Source organism: Lutra lutra, chromosome 4 (assembly GCF_902655055.1).
Source record: "Lutra lutra chromosome 4, mLutLut1.2, whole genome shotgun sequence".
In the NCBI taxonomy this organism is placed as follows: domain Eukaryota; kingdom Metazoa; phylum Chordata; class Mammalia; order Carnivora; family Mustelidae; genus Lutra; species Lutra lutra.
Window position 1 is genome coordinate 186,850,827 of NC_062281.1, and position 15,220 is coordinate 186,866,046.

Below are 15,220 nucleotides of genomic sequence, written 5' to 3' on the forward strand. Positions count from 1 at the left end.
ACCCCCTGTTGTCAGGTTGCGCATTTGATCCCTTGCCTTGACTTTTGTGACATGAGCCATTGTGTGTGTGTGTCCCTTGTACTGTCGGGACCCAGGAGGAGTAAATTCTGTCCTATATAGCGCAGAGGTGCCTAAGACAGGGTCCCATACAATAGCCCGTGCTCCTATGGTGTCTGCTCCTCCCAGGAACAACTGTAAATGTGGTTTGACTGGGTAGGTCACAACACCCATGGGGACAAGTTCTGGCGGAGATGCTGCTGTCCAGGTGATGAGAAATTCAGGTGTCCCCCTCCTGACATACCCTCTGCGACCCCAGACAGCTGAGGCCACACACTGTCCAAGGATAGTAGGGAGAGGAGGGGAACGGTGTGGGGTTCAGTTGTGCCCTCCACTTCCCAGCTGTAAGCTTATAGTAATAATCAATAATAATAATAATAATAGTAATAATAATGGCAGGCAACACACAGAGCATTCACTGACTGCTGGACACTTTCCCATGTGTTTATGAGCTTGTTAGCAATCAAGCCTCACCACTCAATGAGGCTGATCTACTGGCATCATCTGGATTTCATAAGCAGGGAAATGTAGGCACAGAGATGGTAATACACTTGCCTCAGGTCGCATGGGCAGAAAGCGGCAGAGGTGGGATTCAAACCCAGACCACCTGTCTCCAGAGCCCTGCTCTTAACTGTGCTGGGCGCCTCCGCGTCTGCCCCTCTGAGACTCACCTCCTTCTGCTTGGTGATGTAGTTCTCCAGATCTTGCACCTTCTTCTTTTCCTGCTCTATGGCCTCTTTCGCTTTGTGTTTCTCGTAGGCGAGGCTGCTCTCTGAAATCTGGAAGTGACAACTGGTCTGAGGGAGTGTAGTGAGAAAGGAAGGGAAGGGGCACCATGAGGGAAGCCAGGATTAGTAACCATGGAGACCGGTGAGTCAGGGTTTGGAGCAAGGGCTCAGGAACTTGGTAACGAATATGTTGACTTCTCCTAACAAACGTCTAGGTAGTTTGGTCACTACACCCATGTACAGATGGGGGCACAGAGACAGCAAGGCGCTTGCCCAGGGTCAAACAGCACGGTGGGACAGAGCTGGGGTTTGAACCAGAATCAGCACTTTTCGCCTACCAGGCTTTCATGCTTTACCCCCTTTGCAACTCCCTCCGGCTTTCTTCCCCGGGCCCCTCATCCGGCTTCATCTTGTTCGAGCTTTCCTTCCTTCCTCACACTGCTGCCCTGTCCCTGCGGCTAAGGGAGGTCCTTGGATTCCGCAGCTGGGCCACGTTACTCAGTGGCATTTTCTCACCCTAGATGTTCCCTTCATTCTTCTTCTCCCCTCCAGGTCTCATTCCAATGTCACCTCCTCGGAGAGGCCTTCCTGCCTGTGGCCACTCTCTAGCCCACCCCTTTGATCTTCTCCCAGGTTTGTGGCCCTGGAGTTATTGTGGGCACCTGGTTCTGTGGGGTCTGTCCCTCAGCCTAGAGTGGGAGCACTGAGAGGACACAGCTCTGGTCCTTCTTGTGCACTGTGATGTACCCAACGCCCAACAGGGCCTGGCCCATGCTAGGTGCTTGGGCAGCATTTGTGGGTGGACGAATGAAACAGAAGTGAAAAATTCATGGGGTCAGTACTGTGTTTCTGGGAGTTCCTTGAGGACCAGGCCAAGTCTGTGTCGCCTGTGTCCTTGGAGCCCAGCTAATGGAGCTGCCACTATAAGTCACTAAGTTCTCTCCCTGGCCTCCAGCTCCTGAGAGCCGTTTTTTGACTTCTTGGGAGAGGGGTGGTTGGCGTGTTTGGGTTAACCTGAGTGACACCTCTCCTCTCAGCCGTGGGTCTGCCTTTCATGGAGGCTCCAGGCCAGTGTGGCTGGTGGGCCCAGTCCCCAGGCTGGTGGGGGTGGCTAGAGGTGGATGTCTCCAGCATTCCCCAGGCATGGTGCCCAGGCCTGCCCAAACCACTGTCACCCTCTCCCCAAGGGTGTACTTCTTCTCATCTACTCCGGACCTCGGGCACTTACCCGTGGAACTGCCATGCAAGCTTGTTATGTACCGGTCTCTGCCATCTTACTCCACAACTCTTTGTGTCTCTACAAAAAGTCTATGAAACCAGGAGACCAGAGCTGGGAGCGAGTGTCTGTCTACTGTGCCCGTGCTGGATTGCATCATAAATACCTTTCAGTGAGGAGGAGGGAGAGGCTGGCTGGGGGACTGACCCAGACCCGGACCCAAGGGTTCTCTCCTGGAGCGCAACCCTCTGCCCTCAGTGGCTGAGCGGGGAATGGTTCTGTAGAGGGCCCTCCATGTGCAAGGTGTAGTCTTAAATCCTCTGTCTTTATTAATTCATTTACTCCTGCCAGGCCACACCCATTTTACAGAGGAAGCAACTGAGGCCCAGGAGGTCAAGTGACCTGACCTAGGTCATTCAGCTAGTGAGTTGTACGTGACATTGGTCACTTCTTATGGAAGTGCTGCTCAGCACCTGCCCACTGGCCAGCCATACTCTCTCTCCTTTGGGGCACAGAACCAGGGCCTCACGTCTGGCCTTGGAGTTCGTACCATAGGGGTTTTTGGCTGCTATGGCCCATTTCTCTCTCTGCTCCCCATACCTCCTTCTGTTGGGTCAAGTGGTTCTCCAGATCTTGAACTCTTCTCCTTTCTGTCTCTAAAGCTTCCTTTGCTTTCCTTTTCTCATAGGCCATGCTGTTCTCCAAAATCTGAAAATCAATGACCAGTCTTTTTGGTTGCTTGTGCATTTCGCGGGGAGACTGCTCATTCTGGCCATATTACTGATAGTGGTAGCAGCTCCCACACTGGGGGTCGGCAGGGGTGGGGTGAGAATCCCACACTGGGGGCCCACGGCCAGCTTGTCACACATAGTGAATCCTATCACGGTAACCCTAGCGGATGAGTTAGTGTCCCCCATTTGTAGATGAGAAAACCAAGGAACAGAAAGTTGCACAAGGCCCAGGGGTCATGCAGTCTGTTGGAGGTGAGGTCAGGATTTGGGCCCCCTGCGGAGGATGGCCCACTGCCTGTGCCCAGAGGCCCTTGCCTAGGGCCACGTGAGCAGAGGGAACCGGCTCTGTCTATTTTGGAGTCTGAGCTCTTATCACTGCACCAGGCAGCCTCTCTGATAAGAAGAGAGAATCTCATTAATAATGGATACCCTATTATTAAAATAAATCTCCTAAAGAGAATCAGGTTTCAAGATGTGGACAGTATGTTGAACTCATGAGCCCCAACGTGGCAGTTTCTAGAAGGGGTGGGGGTGAACCTCACACGTGGAGCTCAGAGAGGGCTTATGGGGGAAAGTGTGGTTCAGTGCTTGTGCTCAAGGAATTTTATTTAGGAATTAAATGGCTGACGCCAATCCCAAAGGATCGGAGTTGCCCACAAGGCCCCTGTTTCTAGTCATTGCAAGAAAGGGCACCATAGCTTTCAAATGGGTTGAGTTCTAAGCACTGGCTTGACGGTAAGACATCTGGAACTTGGAGCATGGTCTCCATTGTAACCCGTGGTTAGGGCTCCAGATTAGCCAGCCCAGATGAACCTGGCTGAAGTGCTAACTATTTTGCAGTGAAAAGTCATTTAAAAAAATCCCAACGCTCAGCTGCTCCAGTAGCAGCCCTGAAGAAAGCAGAAGAACGGCAGCATCACAGGCAGCGGCACACTGCTCCTGAACACTGGGGGGTCGGGGTTCCCGGCATTCGTGAAAGAGACTTCCCAGCACTTCGAGGTGATTTAAGGTGGGCTCCACCGCATTGAGCTCGCGTCTACACTCACGACTTTGCTCTCAGCAGCTCCTTTGCAGCGGAGGGGGCACTAAGGGGAAGACTGTCCCTGTGACTCAACACACATGGGCCCTGGCCCTCTCTGCTGCTCTGCTCCCAAGTTCCCAGGCAGGTAATGGGAATTCACCTTTCACGTCACCTCGAAACCCGCATTATGACCTAGCATCCTTTTCCTTAAAGATTCATCTGATGATGTGACAGAAGGTCTAATAAGGACAAAAACCGAATAGCCGTTTGAGGTTGATTAAAGTCTGTGTCTGGGACTTTTATCTCAGATTTGCCCGTCAAGAAACCACAGAGACATTCTGCTGTAGGTAGGTTGCCGTTTTCCTAGGCTTGGGATGACCTGGCCACAGCTCCTCCCTACAATAAGGCTGACCCCATCATGCCTTCTTCCTTAAATCTCTCTCCTGACGTCCCCTATGACCTCGACATCTCTAAATTCAAGGGCCTTCTCCGGGCCCCTGAGCTGAGCTGTTGACCTCTCAGTGGCGTTTGGCCCCTGTGAACCCTTGGGAGACTCTGTTCCTTGTCAGCACCCCTCGAAAGATAACTCAGGGCAAGTCCTCAGTGACACTGTTTACATGGGTCGCCAAGCACAGCCATGCAGGTGACCCCAGGTGACACCCAGCACATAAACGTCTTCCCTCCTTGGATCAGATGGCATCACAGGGGCTCTGCCCGGCCCAACTCATTGTCTCTCCCGCAGCAGTGGGTGGGTGAGGACGTCACTGAGCAGTGAAGGATGGGGAGGGGTCTACAGGGGAGGATGTACCTGTTATCAAAGCTATTCACACACAACTCTGTGCCTATTCCAACAGCTACATGGGCTGAGCAACAATTTGGGGTCAAGCACTGCACTGTGCATGGCTGCCAGCCCTCACAGCTACGCTTAAAGTCAGGAGATCCTGAGCGATCTGCTGAGGCCCATATGTCGTCAAGCCAGGATTTGAAACTGCGTTGCACGTGGCTACAAGGCCTGAACTCTTCACCCCTCTGAGCTGCCTCGGGGTGCAAGAGCTCATGAGAACAGTACGTGAAAAAGACTCTGAGGTCCAAGGGTGACCACAAATTAAGCTTGTGCCGATGATGTCATAGAGCTCTCCCCAAAGCTGGTTTGGGAGCATCAGTACAAGCACAAAATCTTCAACAGGGGAGAAGAGTCCTGCCCTGGGTCTGGTTTTGGCTATCGCACTTCGGGAAGAAAACAGAGTGGGGATTGCCAACCCAGATGACTACAAGGGCTAGACAGGGGCCAGCAAGGAAGTGGGCTGTGATGAACGCGACAGGGGATGGTGGGGACAGTGGGAAATCACTGCCGCTTGTGTGAGCTCCCGTCGCTTCTGCCACGTGGAAATGGGGCCAGATTTTCCGACTTTTCAGGAGAGGATGGAAATCTGGATTTTTAAGTAAATGTTATGAATTCAAAATAAAATACTTGGGGACCAAACATAACATGCCCCTGGGCCCTTGTAAGCCAGGGAGCTGCCTATCTGTGCCTTCTAGAGAACAGAGCAGGCCAAAGGAGGGGACCAAGGCCAGGCTCCAGGAGAAATAAGGGCATTTGGGTCTGGAGAGCAGCAGGTGTCTCTATTTTCAAGCCTCTAAAAGTTATTATGTGGACGAGGAGGTGGACAGGACTTGCAGGAGCCCAGGAGAACAGTGGGGGATTGACGTTCTTCTGGGAGAAAGAGTTTGCTTGTGCTCAACTTAAAGGAAGAATTTTCTGCCAGCCTGAGGCATCACCACTGGGTTGGACTGGCCTGGCCTGCAGAAAGTTCCCAGATGGCAGAGCTGAAGGCTGGATGTAAGGATATTGCTGGAGGACTGACACAGCCCTGAAGTCCCAGAACTCTGTACCTCCTCCACGTCCATGCTTTGGCACACAATCTCCATGAAGAAGATGCTCGTGTCACCAGCCCCAACTTGTCTCTCAAGTCCTATCTATGTCTGTACTTCTGCTGTTTACAATTTTTCCAACTGGGTTGTCCAAGTTAGGACTCCAGGGCTCTCACCTCGAGCCCTACTGCTTTCCAGAGTAGCCGAACCCTCCTGAGGACAGATAGCTGTAGGAAAGCTCTGCCACACTCTTCCCACTCATCCGTGGTTCAGAGCTCACTGCCACATGGCCCGCAAGCCGGATTTGGTTTCTAGCCGACAGTCCCCCCCCAGCTGCATACCTCCTTCTGGCGGGCTAAGCGATTCTCCAGCTCTTGGACCCTCTTCTGTTCTTCTTCTAATGCTTCCTTCACTCTGCTTTTCTCTTGCATAATGTTTTCCTCCCAGACCTGCAATCCAAAAGCCATTGTTTAATAGACATTGTCGCCATGGTAGGAACCCAGACTCTGCCAGGAACTGCGCCAGTAGCCCTTCGCTGCTCTCCACTAACCCACGGGGGAGACCACAGGCAGCAGGAGCAAGGGATCCAGAGCGGGCAGCCTCGGACTGGAGCCCCAGGTTGGTCCTCCCAGGGTGTGTGACCCCGATTTGGGTTCAGGCCGACTCTGTCTCCCCCAGCTGCCTACCTTCTTCTGGCGGGCTAAGCGATTCTCCAGCTCTTGGATTCTGTTTTGTTCTTCTTCTAATGTTTCTTTTGCTCTGTTTTTCTCTTGAGTAATGCTTTCCTCCAAAGCCTGAAAGTCAATGACTATTGTTTAATAGACAGAGTTTCCATGGCAGGAATTCTGAACTCCGTGCCAGGCATTGCACGGGCTAGCTCTTTGCTCCTACCACAAGCCCACTGGGGAGACTGTGCATAGCTAGGAGCAAAGGATCCAGAGTAAGAAGGCCCCAGATCAGAGCCCCAGGTTGGGCCTTTCTGGGTGCCTGACCTTAGGAAGGTGAGAAGCAAAAGACGCCCCAGTCTCCCTATCTTTACAACAGGGAGGGTAATAGTGCTTCCTTCACTGGGTGAATGTGAGGGGCAGATGACAGGCTGAACACAGACCACTTGGCAGGTGATCATCGTTCATTAATAAGGGTCGGTCATTTCTTCTGAGATCTCCACTTTGCAGAGGAGGAAACAGACTTAGAAGGATTAAGGATCTGTCAAATTTACTAGCAAATCACATGAGCAGGGATTCGAATCCTGGTCCGTTGACTCAAGAGCCTCTTTTCTAAGCCAGCGGTTGGCAAGCCATGGCCTACCAGCCAAATCTGGCCCGTTGTCTGCATTTTGTAAATAAAGTTTTATTGGAACACTTCCTTGCTCACTGTTTGTAGATTGCCTATGACTGCCTTTGCACTTACAATAGCAGAGCTGAGCAGTCATGACAGAGCAGCGTGGCCTGCAAAACTGAAAATATATACCATTTGGCTCTATGGAAAAAGTTTGCTGACCCTGATCTAAACCATGAGTGTGTGCACAAGTCAAGTACATGTTTACAGCTCATATTAAATAAGGGTTAGCTTGATAAAGCAACCTAGAATTTCTTACTATTCAAACAGTCTTCAAATGAGTTGGGATTCATGAGGAGGAGTTTAATAAATTTTGACACATGTATTTTTAGAAAGGGTGAGGGTGATGGTGTCTTATGGTCTAAGGAAGGTTCATTTAAAATTGGGACCCCCACGGGGCTCCTAGGTGACTCAGTCAGTTAAGCATTAGGACTTTATTTAATCTCCTAAATGACAAAAGCACATCCAAAGTTATGAGCCTCTTGATGTAGGGTGATGGCAATGAAGTAGTTAAAAATTCATGGCAATCCCTGAATATAAAAAAGGGCCGACTCTTGGACAAAGATGAGAATGAGTTCATTATATGCAGTTTCCTGGCCTTCTCCAGAGATTCTGGTGTAGTGGGTCTGGGCTGGGGTTTTTATTTGACAGAGAGAGAGAGAGAGAAAGGTGGGGGAGGGAGGGAGAGAGGGGCAGAGGGAGAAGCAGACTCCCCGCCGAGCAGGGAGACCGATGCGGGGCTTGATCCCAGGACCCTGGGATCATGACCTGAGCCGAAAGTAGCCACTTAACCAACTAAGCCACTCAGGTGCCCTGAGAATCTGTATTTTTAACAGGAGTCCAGGTAGTGCTTATCAGGCAACTCTGGGAAAATCACCCTCTAAGATTTGCTGCTGAAAATGTGGTCTGCAGACCTGTGCTGTCAGCACCAGCTGGGAGCTGGTTGGAACGCAGATTGCCAGTTTCTGCCCCAACCTTCCTGAGTCAGAATCTGCATTTTAACAGACTCCCCAGGGACTTCCTGGGCATCTTTAAATTTGAGAGGGGCTGCTGAAAAGTGTCTTGTAACTGGCTTCGTTTTTAGAAAAGTGAGTGGCAATCTTGGCCATTTGTTTCCTATGATATGTATCGAGAGATAGAAGACGAAAATAATGTGCGGCTGGTCTTGCAAGCACTGAGAGACAGTCTGTCAGTTACAAACCAGGACCGCAGTAATGACTTGAACTTGGCAAATTGACTGTCGTATTTGAGCTAATAAGGTACCATTTCCAGGAATTTCAATAACTTTGTTGTTTCAAGTTGAGTTTTAGAATTCAAGCTTCGTGTTACTTCCTCCGTTACTCACCTATTTAATTAATTTACTTCCAGAGCATCAAACAAGGAGTTGCTGAGATTTCTCCTCCCAAGTACATGCCTGCAGAAGAGGCCATTCCATCAGCTTCCAGGAGTAAAGAAAATGACAGGGACCACCTTACCGCCTTCTCGTCCATCAGCCGCTTGATTCTGGCTTTCAGCCTCTCCTCTTGCTGCAGCCTGTCCTCAGTCAGCTTCTCCTTCTCTGCCAGATGCTCCCGCAGCTTCTCTTGCATGAAAGACTGCTGAGTTTCCTGAGAACTGTGGATTTTGATCTGAAATGAGAGGAAAGGAAACTGAAGCTGATGAGGGGGACAGGATGAATTAAAGGAGTCATTTCAACACTTTTCTTTTCCGAGTTCTTTTACCTTTGGGGATACAAAGGTTTACGCAACCTTAAAAACACAGAGAGACTATGCTTAGCCTAGTTTCTGCTAGTGAACCTGTAGAGTCGAGTCATCAAGAACCCAGACTCTCAGTGGTCAAGAACTCAGAATCTCAGCTCTACTTCTTTCTAGATGCTTTTTCGTTTAGAAAATGGGATAATAACAGTATCTGCCTCTTAGAGTAAGGATTAAGTGAGACCGTGATGGAAAGCTTCAGCACAGTGCTGAGCACATAGCAGGTGCTTGGTTAATGGAAGCTAGAACTGCTAGTTATTATTTGCTGAGTGGAAGAAAAAAAGCAGTGAGCTAGGGTCAGAAGGCCTGAGCTTTTTCTTGATTCTTCCATCAACTAGCTTTGTGACACTGAAATAGTCACCTAGCCTCTGAGGTTCCATGTTTATATCTGTACAATAAGAAAAATGCGCCGATCAGGGGTTGACAAAGTGCTGTCTACAGGCCAAATCTGGCTCACTGCCAATCTTTATAAAGTTTTATTGGAACAGAGCCATCCCCATCATGCTCCTTTATTTACATATTGTCTATGGCTGCTTTTACTCTATAGCAGCTGAGGTGAGTAGGTGTGACAGAGACTGTATGGCCTGCAAGCCTAACATATTGAACATCTGGCCCTTTGCTTTAGAAAAAGTCTGTGGATCCCTGGGTTAGATGACCTGTGGGGTTGATCACAATGGTGGTCCCAATACTTTACTCTCTCTCCACCATGTCTTTGGCCATGTACCTCGCAATGCCCACCCATACGCTGATCTGACATTGAACTCAGCCACGAGACCTACTTGGGCCAATGGGATGCTACACACCAGAGAACTGAAAAGCATTTCATGACTGGGCTGCTTTTTCTCTTGTACTTCCGCATCGCCATGGGGACATGCCCAGGCTAGCCTGCTGGAGGATGAGAGACAGGTGGGGCAGAGAGGAGCTGCTCCAGCTGAGTCCAGCCTAGACTGATCGAGGGCCAGCCAACACCCAGACACTTGGGCAAGCCTGTCCAGGACTGGTGCAACCACCTAGTGGCTGACCCCTGGTATGTGAGCAGTGAACAGTAACTGTGGAATGCCACTGAAGTTTTGTAGGTGCTTATTACAAAGCATTGTTATGGCAATACCATACCAGAGAGGTACAATCCCTAAGGATCCTTTGCCCCTAGAATGTGGACTTTATGTAACTTTTGGTAATTCTACTCCCTACATTGCAGGCAGCTGTGTACTTAGTAAGCATAAGTCTCAAGATCTGATGGCATTTAAAGCTTTCTGATGATTTTTTTTTTAAAGATTTTATTTATTTATTTGACAAAGCGAGAGAGAGACCACAAGTAGACAGAAAGGCAGGCAGAGAGAGAGGGAGAAGAAGGCTCACCGCCAAGCAGAGAGCCCAATGTGGGGCTCGATCCCAGGACCCTGAGATCATGACCTGAGCCTAAGGCAGCGGCTTAACCCACTGAGCCACCCAGGCGCCCCCTGTCTGATGATTCTGATACAAGACAACAAGCATCCTGTCTTTGCCCTTGCCCTCCTGGGAGATCTTAGCCACCCTGTCTCAATCTTTTTGTGTCAAGTGGGGATATCATGTCATGTCCTGGAGAATGTGGATGGACTCGTTAACAGAGAAAAAAAAGAGTTAAAATGCACAGTGGTATATAAACACTAAGGAGGAGCTGAAATGAACTTTCAAAGTCAAAGTATTACCTGAAGTTCCTGGGTTTGGCTCGTAATTTTTTTATAATATACCAGAAGATATTCCAGATACAAAGACAATCCTTGAAAAGAGAAGCAAGAAGGTTAAATATCCATTCAATTCACTTCCTTTGCTTTCCCAATAATGTCATAACAGAGCTTGCTCGCAGGTGGACGAGGGCACCGCGGCCCTCCCATCAAGAAGACCTGAGCTGCCTTCCAATGTGCATTTTTAAAGTGGTTGGTCAGCCTTGGATGGGCTCAAATCCAGTTTCTTTTTGAAGGTGGAAAATAACCCCCCAGCAGAGCCCCTATCACCTAAATGTCCACTGTGTGCCAAGCCATGAGCTGAGTATGGTAGGGGGCGGGGTAGGGGGGCGAAGCTATTCCTCGAGGTTCAGTCTGAGATATGGGGTCTAACTGTGGGATGAGAATAGGCAGTGGCTCCACGTGGCACGGAAATGACTGCTGGCGCAGGGCGGGAGGGTGAGAGTCTCTGAGGAGAGGTCATTCGCCTGGAGCAATCATAGGAGGCTTCTTGGCTGAGGAGCCAGTGGGCACTGGTGGGTAGGCAAGAGTCAGAGTTGGGCGGGGGAGGGCATTTTGGAATGCAAGAGGTGGGAGGCCAGGCTACATGGTGGTCCCCAAGGATACCCATGTCCTAATCTCTGGAGCCTGTGAATGTTACCTGACGGGGCAGAGGAACTCTGTTGATGTTACCAAGTTAAGGATCTCGAGATGCAGGGAATTAGCCTGGCTTTTTGGGCAGACGCAGTATTACCCCCTGGGAGGATCTTACTCCAGACAGATAGAGGACAGGGGATGTAAGAGAAACAGAGCCTGGAAGACGCTACACTGCTGCTCTAAAAATGGAGGCAAGGGCCACAAGCCAAGGAACGCAAGGAATAAGGTTCTAGAGACTGGAAAGGCAAAGAAATGGATCCTTCCCTAGAGCCTTCAGAAGAACCCAGCCTTGCTGATCTCAGGCTGTCGGCCTCCAGGACTGTATATGAATGAGGCGCCGCGTCTGTGCCACGTGTGAGAGCAGCCGCAGGAGACTAACACGGAGGGGAGGCAGGTGGGCAGCTGGGGAAAGGCTGTGCGTACCCCGTGGGGGTGCTGTACTTAACTGGGACGCACGCACGGTACGAGGCAGGGCTCGGAAGGTGGAGCGGGAGTGGAAGGCTGGGCCCGTTTGTGGTGGGGCTAGAACAGTAGCCTAAGAAGTGTTAACTTGATATAAACATCTCTGAAGTGTACTGAGCCTGTATTGTGTGCCAGGCTCTCAGCCAAGCACTCAACGCATCACCCCACTGTATCACCTGATCATCCTGTTTGACAGGTGAGGCAGCTGGGCTCTGAGAACTGTGGCGGCCAAGTGCCACAGGCTGGCAAACAGCCGTGCCCGGCCTCGGGCTCAAGTCAGTGTGACGCCAGCATTGGAGTCACTGGGACTTTAATTGCTGTTGGAGCAGAGAACTGCCCTGATGAAGAGTGTTTTTTTCATTTAGCTTTTTAAAAGAATATTTTCAGAAAAATAGCTGGGATGAATTAGAGGTGGAGGAACTAGCTGGGTTTCCTAACCGCAGCTCTATTGCTAGGTTGGGCTAGGCGATTCTTTGTGTGTAGGGGGGCATCCTGGGCACTGTTGGATGCCAGGAGCCCCTTCCACCCAGGTGTGACAACCAAAATGTCTCCAGACATTGCTAGGTGTCTCCCAGGGCTAAATCCTTTCCCGTGAGTTAGAGGCTGAGAGCCCATGGATGTCCAGGTCTTCAGGAGTGAAGCTCTAAAGAAGGATGGGAGACAGGGGGATAGAAAGGAGAGAGAGAAAGCTCTTTCTAGGGATCAGATGGTAGTCCCAGTGTCAGACAGAAGAGACAGGTTGGGTGGCGTGGGGGCCGGAGCTGCCAAGCTCATTTTCAGACATGTGGAATTTGAGGTACAGGAAGGACTGTCAGGAGGGGTGGTCCGCAGAGAGCAGGAATAGCCCGGCTCACGCAGGGCCTTCCTGAGATTAGGAGGGAGCAGCTGTCTTCTCCCGGTAGACGTGGCCCAGCCAGGCATTCCACCTGCTGCCTTACATGGCACCAAATCAGGACTACCATTCCTGGCAGCACGGACGTGGAGATGTCCACTTGGCCACTGCTGCCACGGAGGGGTTGTTGAAGTACCTGGATAGAGACTCTCTTCATGAGAAAGGAGATAAGAGTGAAGGGAGGACCCAGGACTGCCCTGGAGGAGACACTCAGGCAGGGGCAGGGATAGGTGAAAGGGGCTGCTGAAGACAAATGGAGAAGGTCAGACGGGCAGGGTGTGTCAGTTCCAGGAGAGCCAAGCGGGTAAGAGTGTTTCCAGGAAGAGATCCAAGAGCGTTGGGGGTGCCAGCGAGAACACAGGCTGGGGAAAGACGGCGGGCCCGCCCGGGCAGGGGGGCTCCATGTCAGTTACACGCAGGGACAAAGCAAGGAGGCAAAGACATAGTAGGACATTTGCAATGAAGACAGACGGCGTAACACACTTTCTCAAGATCATAGGTGGGACGGGAGTGTCAGTAGTAGAAAAAGAGCTAGAGAAGCAGCAGGTTCCAGGGAAGGACTGTCATCTTGAGAGGCGTGTTTGATGGCCAGAGGAGGAATAAAAGGAAGAGAAAGGCTGTAGGTGCCAGAGAAGGAAGTCCTAATTCCAGACCTTGTGCACAGGCTCCCCTGAGAGGGAGAGAAGGGGCAACATGGAGGGATGAGCTGTATCTGGAGAAAGCACCGAGAATATAGTGGGAATTTGGAGGGAAGGGAGAAAAGATGGTCGAGAGAGAGAAAACAAGAGAGCTGAATATGTTCATGCCTGGGGACTTGATCCCTGGCAGAGCAACTTTCTGAGACTTCCCAGCAGGCAAGAGTAGGACAATAATATAATAATAGCTACTGAGTATTAAGCACCTGCTGTGTACCAGGCACCATGCCAGGAGTTTGACGCGTGATACTTTCTAATCCTTATAAACAACCCAGCAAGGAAATGTGTTTGCATTTATAGGTGAGACAACAAAAACTCAGCAAGATGGGGCTATGGGGCTAGTTAAGTGGTAGGATCAGAATCCAGACCTCGGTCTGTCATTCTCTTTCAAGCGACTAGAGGTGTGCGAGTAAGGGTTGGGGTGGCAAATATGAAGGGTGCCTCAGGAGGGGGGCTCTGTGAGGAGATCAAGATGGCAGGCATGGGGGGCGGTGGCCTGGGTCATGTTGGTATGAACTTTAGGAGCACAGAGATTTGGGGTGGCTAAAGTGGGGTTCAACCTGTGACCCAGGAACCCAAGGGGAAGGAGCAAAGCATGACTGGGATCCAGAGAGAATTAAGGAGAGGAAGGACTCGAGGATGTCAAAGGGGAAGAGGGAGTGTGTGATCATGTGTCTGGGTTCGATGATGAGCTGTATCATAATGGGATTTTTCTCTTCCCAAGAAGACAAAGCAATTCTTCATTATATTTCTGGTTATAAAAGTTATGTGTTTCTTGAACAAATCCAAACATTACAGACATCCATGACATGGAAAGTGTTCACTGCTCTAACTTCCCTGGCAGGTCTGCCAGAAAGACCTGATGAACCACCATGTGAAAGCAAAGGTCCCACGCAATCCCACCATGCGATCCCACCACGCTGGGTAACACCCCCAACGCGTGCATGTCTTTTTCTTCGGCTTTTTCTTTCGGTTGGACACCGATACTTAGAAGTGGGAGCACACTATGCATATTGTATTACAACCTCCTTTTTTTCATTTAAAAATGTGTATTTTGGATATCTGAGAAAGAGTGATTCTTCTGTGCATGCTGGGAAGCCTTTTATTTGTAACGAAGTCTTGCAGAAATAGACACAAACAACTGACCTTGCCAGAAAAAAATGCAGTCCTTTCTTCCTTTTATCAAAAGAAGCTGAGAAATCAGGCAGGAGGAGTGGGGGACTAACTTTCAAGGTCCCTCTTTAGGCATTCCACATCTGCCCAGCTGGACCACACAGCAAATCTCTCACCCGTCAGGTCTTCAGGGACAACACCAACCTTCCGGTCCCTTGGGTCGCTAGCCAACAATACTTCAAATAGTTCCCTTTCACATTACTTGACCTGCAATGCCCTGGGCGATATACAGACCTAGCTGTTAGGTGTTCTTTACCTGTTAGGACAGGCTTTACGTCTTGGAAAAGGCAGGTGGTATGATAGTTAAGAGTAGGGGCCTGGAGGTCAGAAGGATCTGATCTGAATCCCAGCTCTACCACTTGGCTGCTGGGACACTCACCCCATTGTCATGACTCTAGGAAGGAGACCTGGGAAGGGCTCTTTTGGGTGCGACCCAGCTGAGTGTTCATGGCTACAAAAGTCCCGTTTGCTGCAAGTGGAGATGGGGCTGTAGGTCGAGTTACCTCGGTGTGAATAAATCAAGCTGTACCGCCCACACGTGTACCTATCTGACTCCTGTTGAGGTCAGATTAGGTCAACAAGTACTTCAGGCTGGTGATCACGGCAGCTCCCATTTATTGAGACTTAGTGTGGCCCAGGCTCCATGACTGATGTGCACACGTCTCAGGGTTTAATCCTCATGACATCCTGATGGGCTCTTAGCCCCATTTTATGAACAGGAAAACAGGGCCCACAGAAGTCAAGTAACCTGCTCACACAACTAGTCAGCGCACAGCTGAGATTCAGACTTTGGCAGCTGTTCTCCAAAGCCCACGCTCAGAACCATTCCGCTGGTCCTGGGCCTTCCGTGGGCCTGGCTCATGGTGGGCACTGGAGAGGGAGCTCACCTCGGGGAGTGAGTGCTCTTAGCTCTTTCCCTGC

The 15,220-nt window shown here is 50.5% G+C and overlaps 1 protein-coding gene across 5 annotated transcripts in view; it reads right to left on the reverse strand.

The window, feature by feature from the left end:
- FHAD1 (forkhead associated phosphopeptide binding domain 1) overlaps nt 1-15,220 on the reverse strand; it is a 127,853-nt gene that overhangs the window by 34,596 nt on the left and 78,037 nt on the right. For all 5 annotated transcript variants that reach the window (XR_007126988.1, XM_047728255.1, XM_047728254.1 and 2 more), the window contains 6 exons: nt 10,406-10,476; nt 8,439-8,591; nt 6,312-6,419; nt 5,967-6,074; nt 2,602-2,709; nt 729-836 (listed from right to left, as the gene is read on the reverse strand). Coding sequence is in view for 4 of the 5 variants with exons in the window: in XM_047728255.1 (XP_047584211.1) it covers nt 729-836; nt 2,602-2,709; nt 5,967-6,074; nt 6,312-6,419; nt 8,439-8,591; nt 10,406-10,476 (656 nt within the window). In the remaining variant the exon portion in view is untranslated. The remainder of the gene's footprint in view (nt 1-728; nt 837-2,601; nt 2,710-5,966; nt 6,075-6,311; nt 6,420-8,438; nt 8,592-10,405; nt 10,477-15,220) is intronic.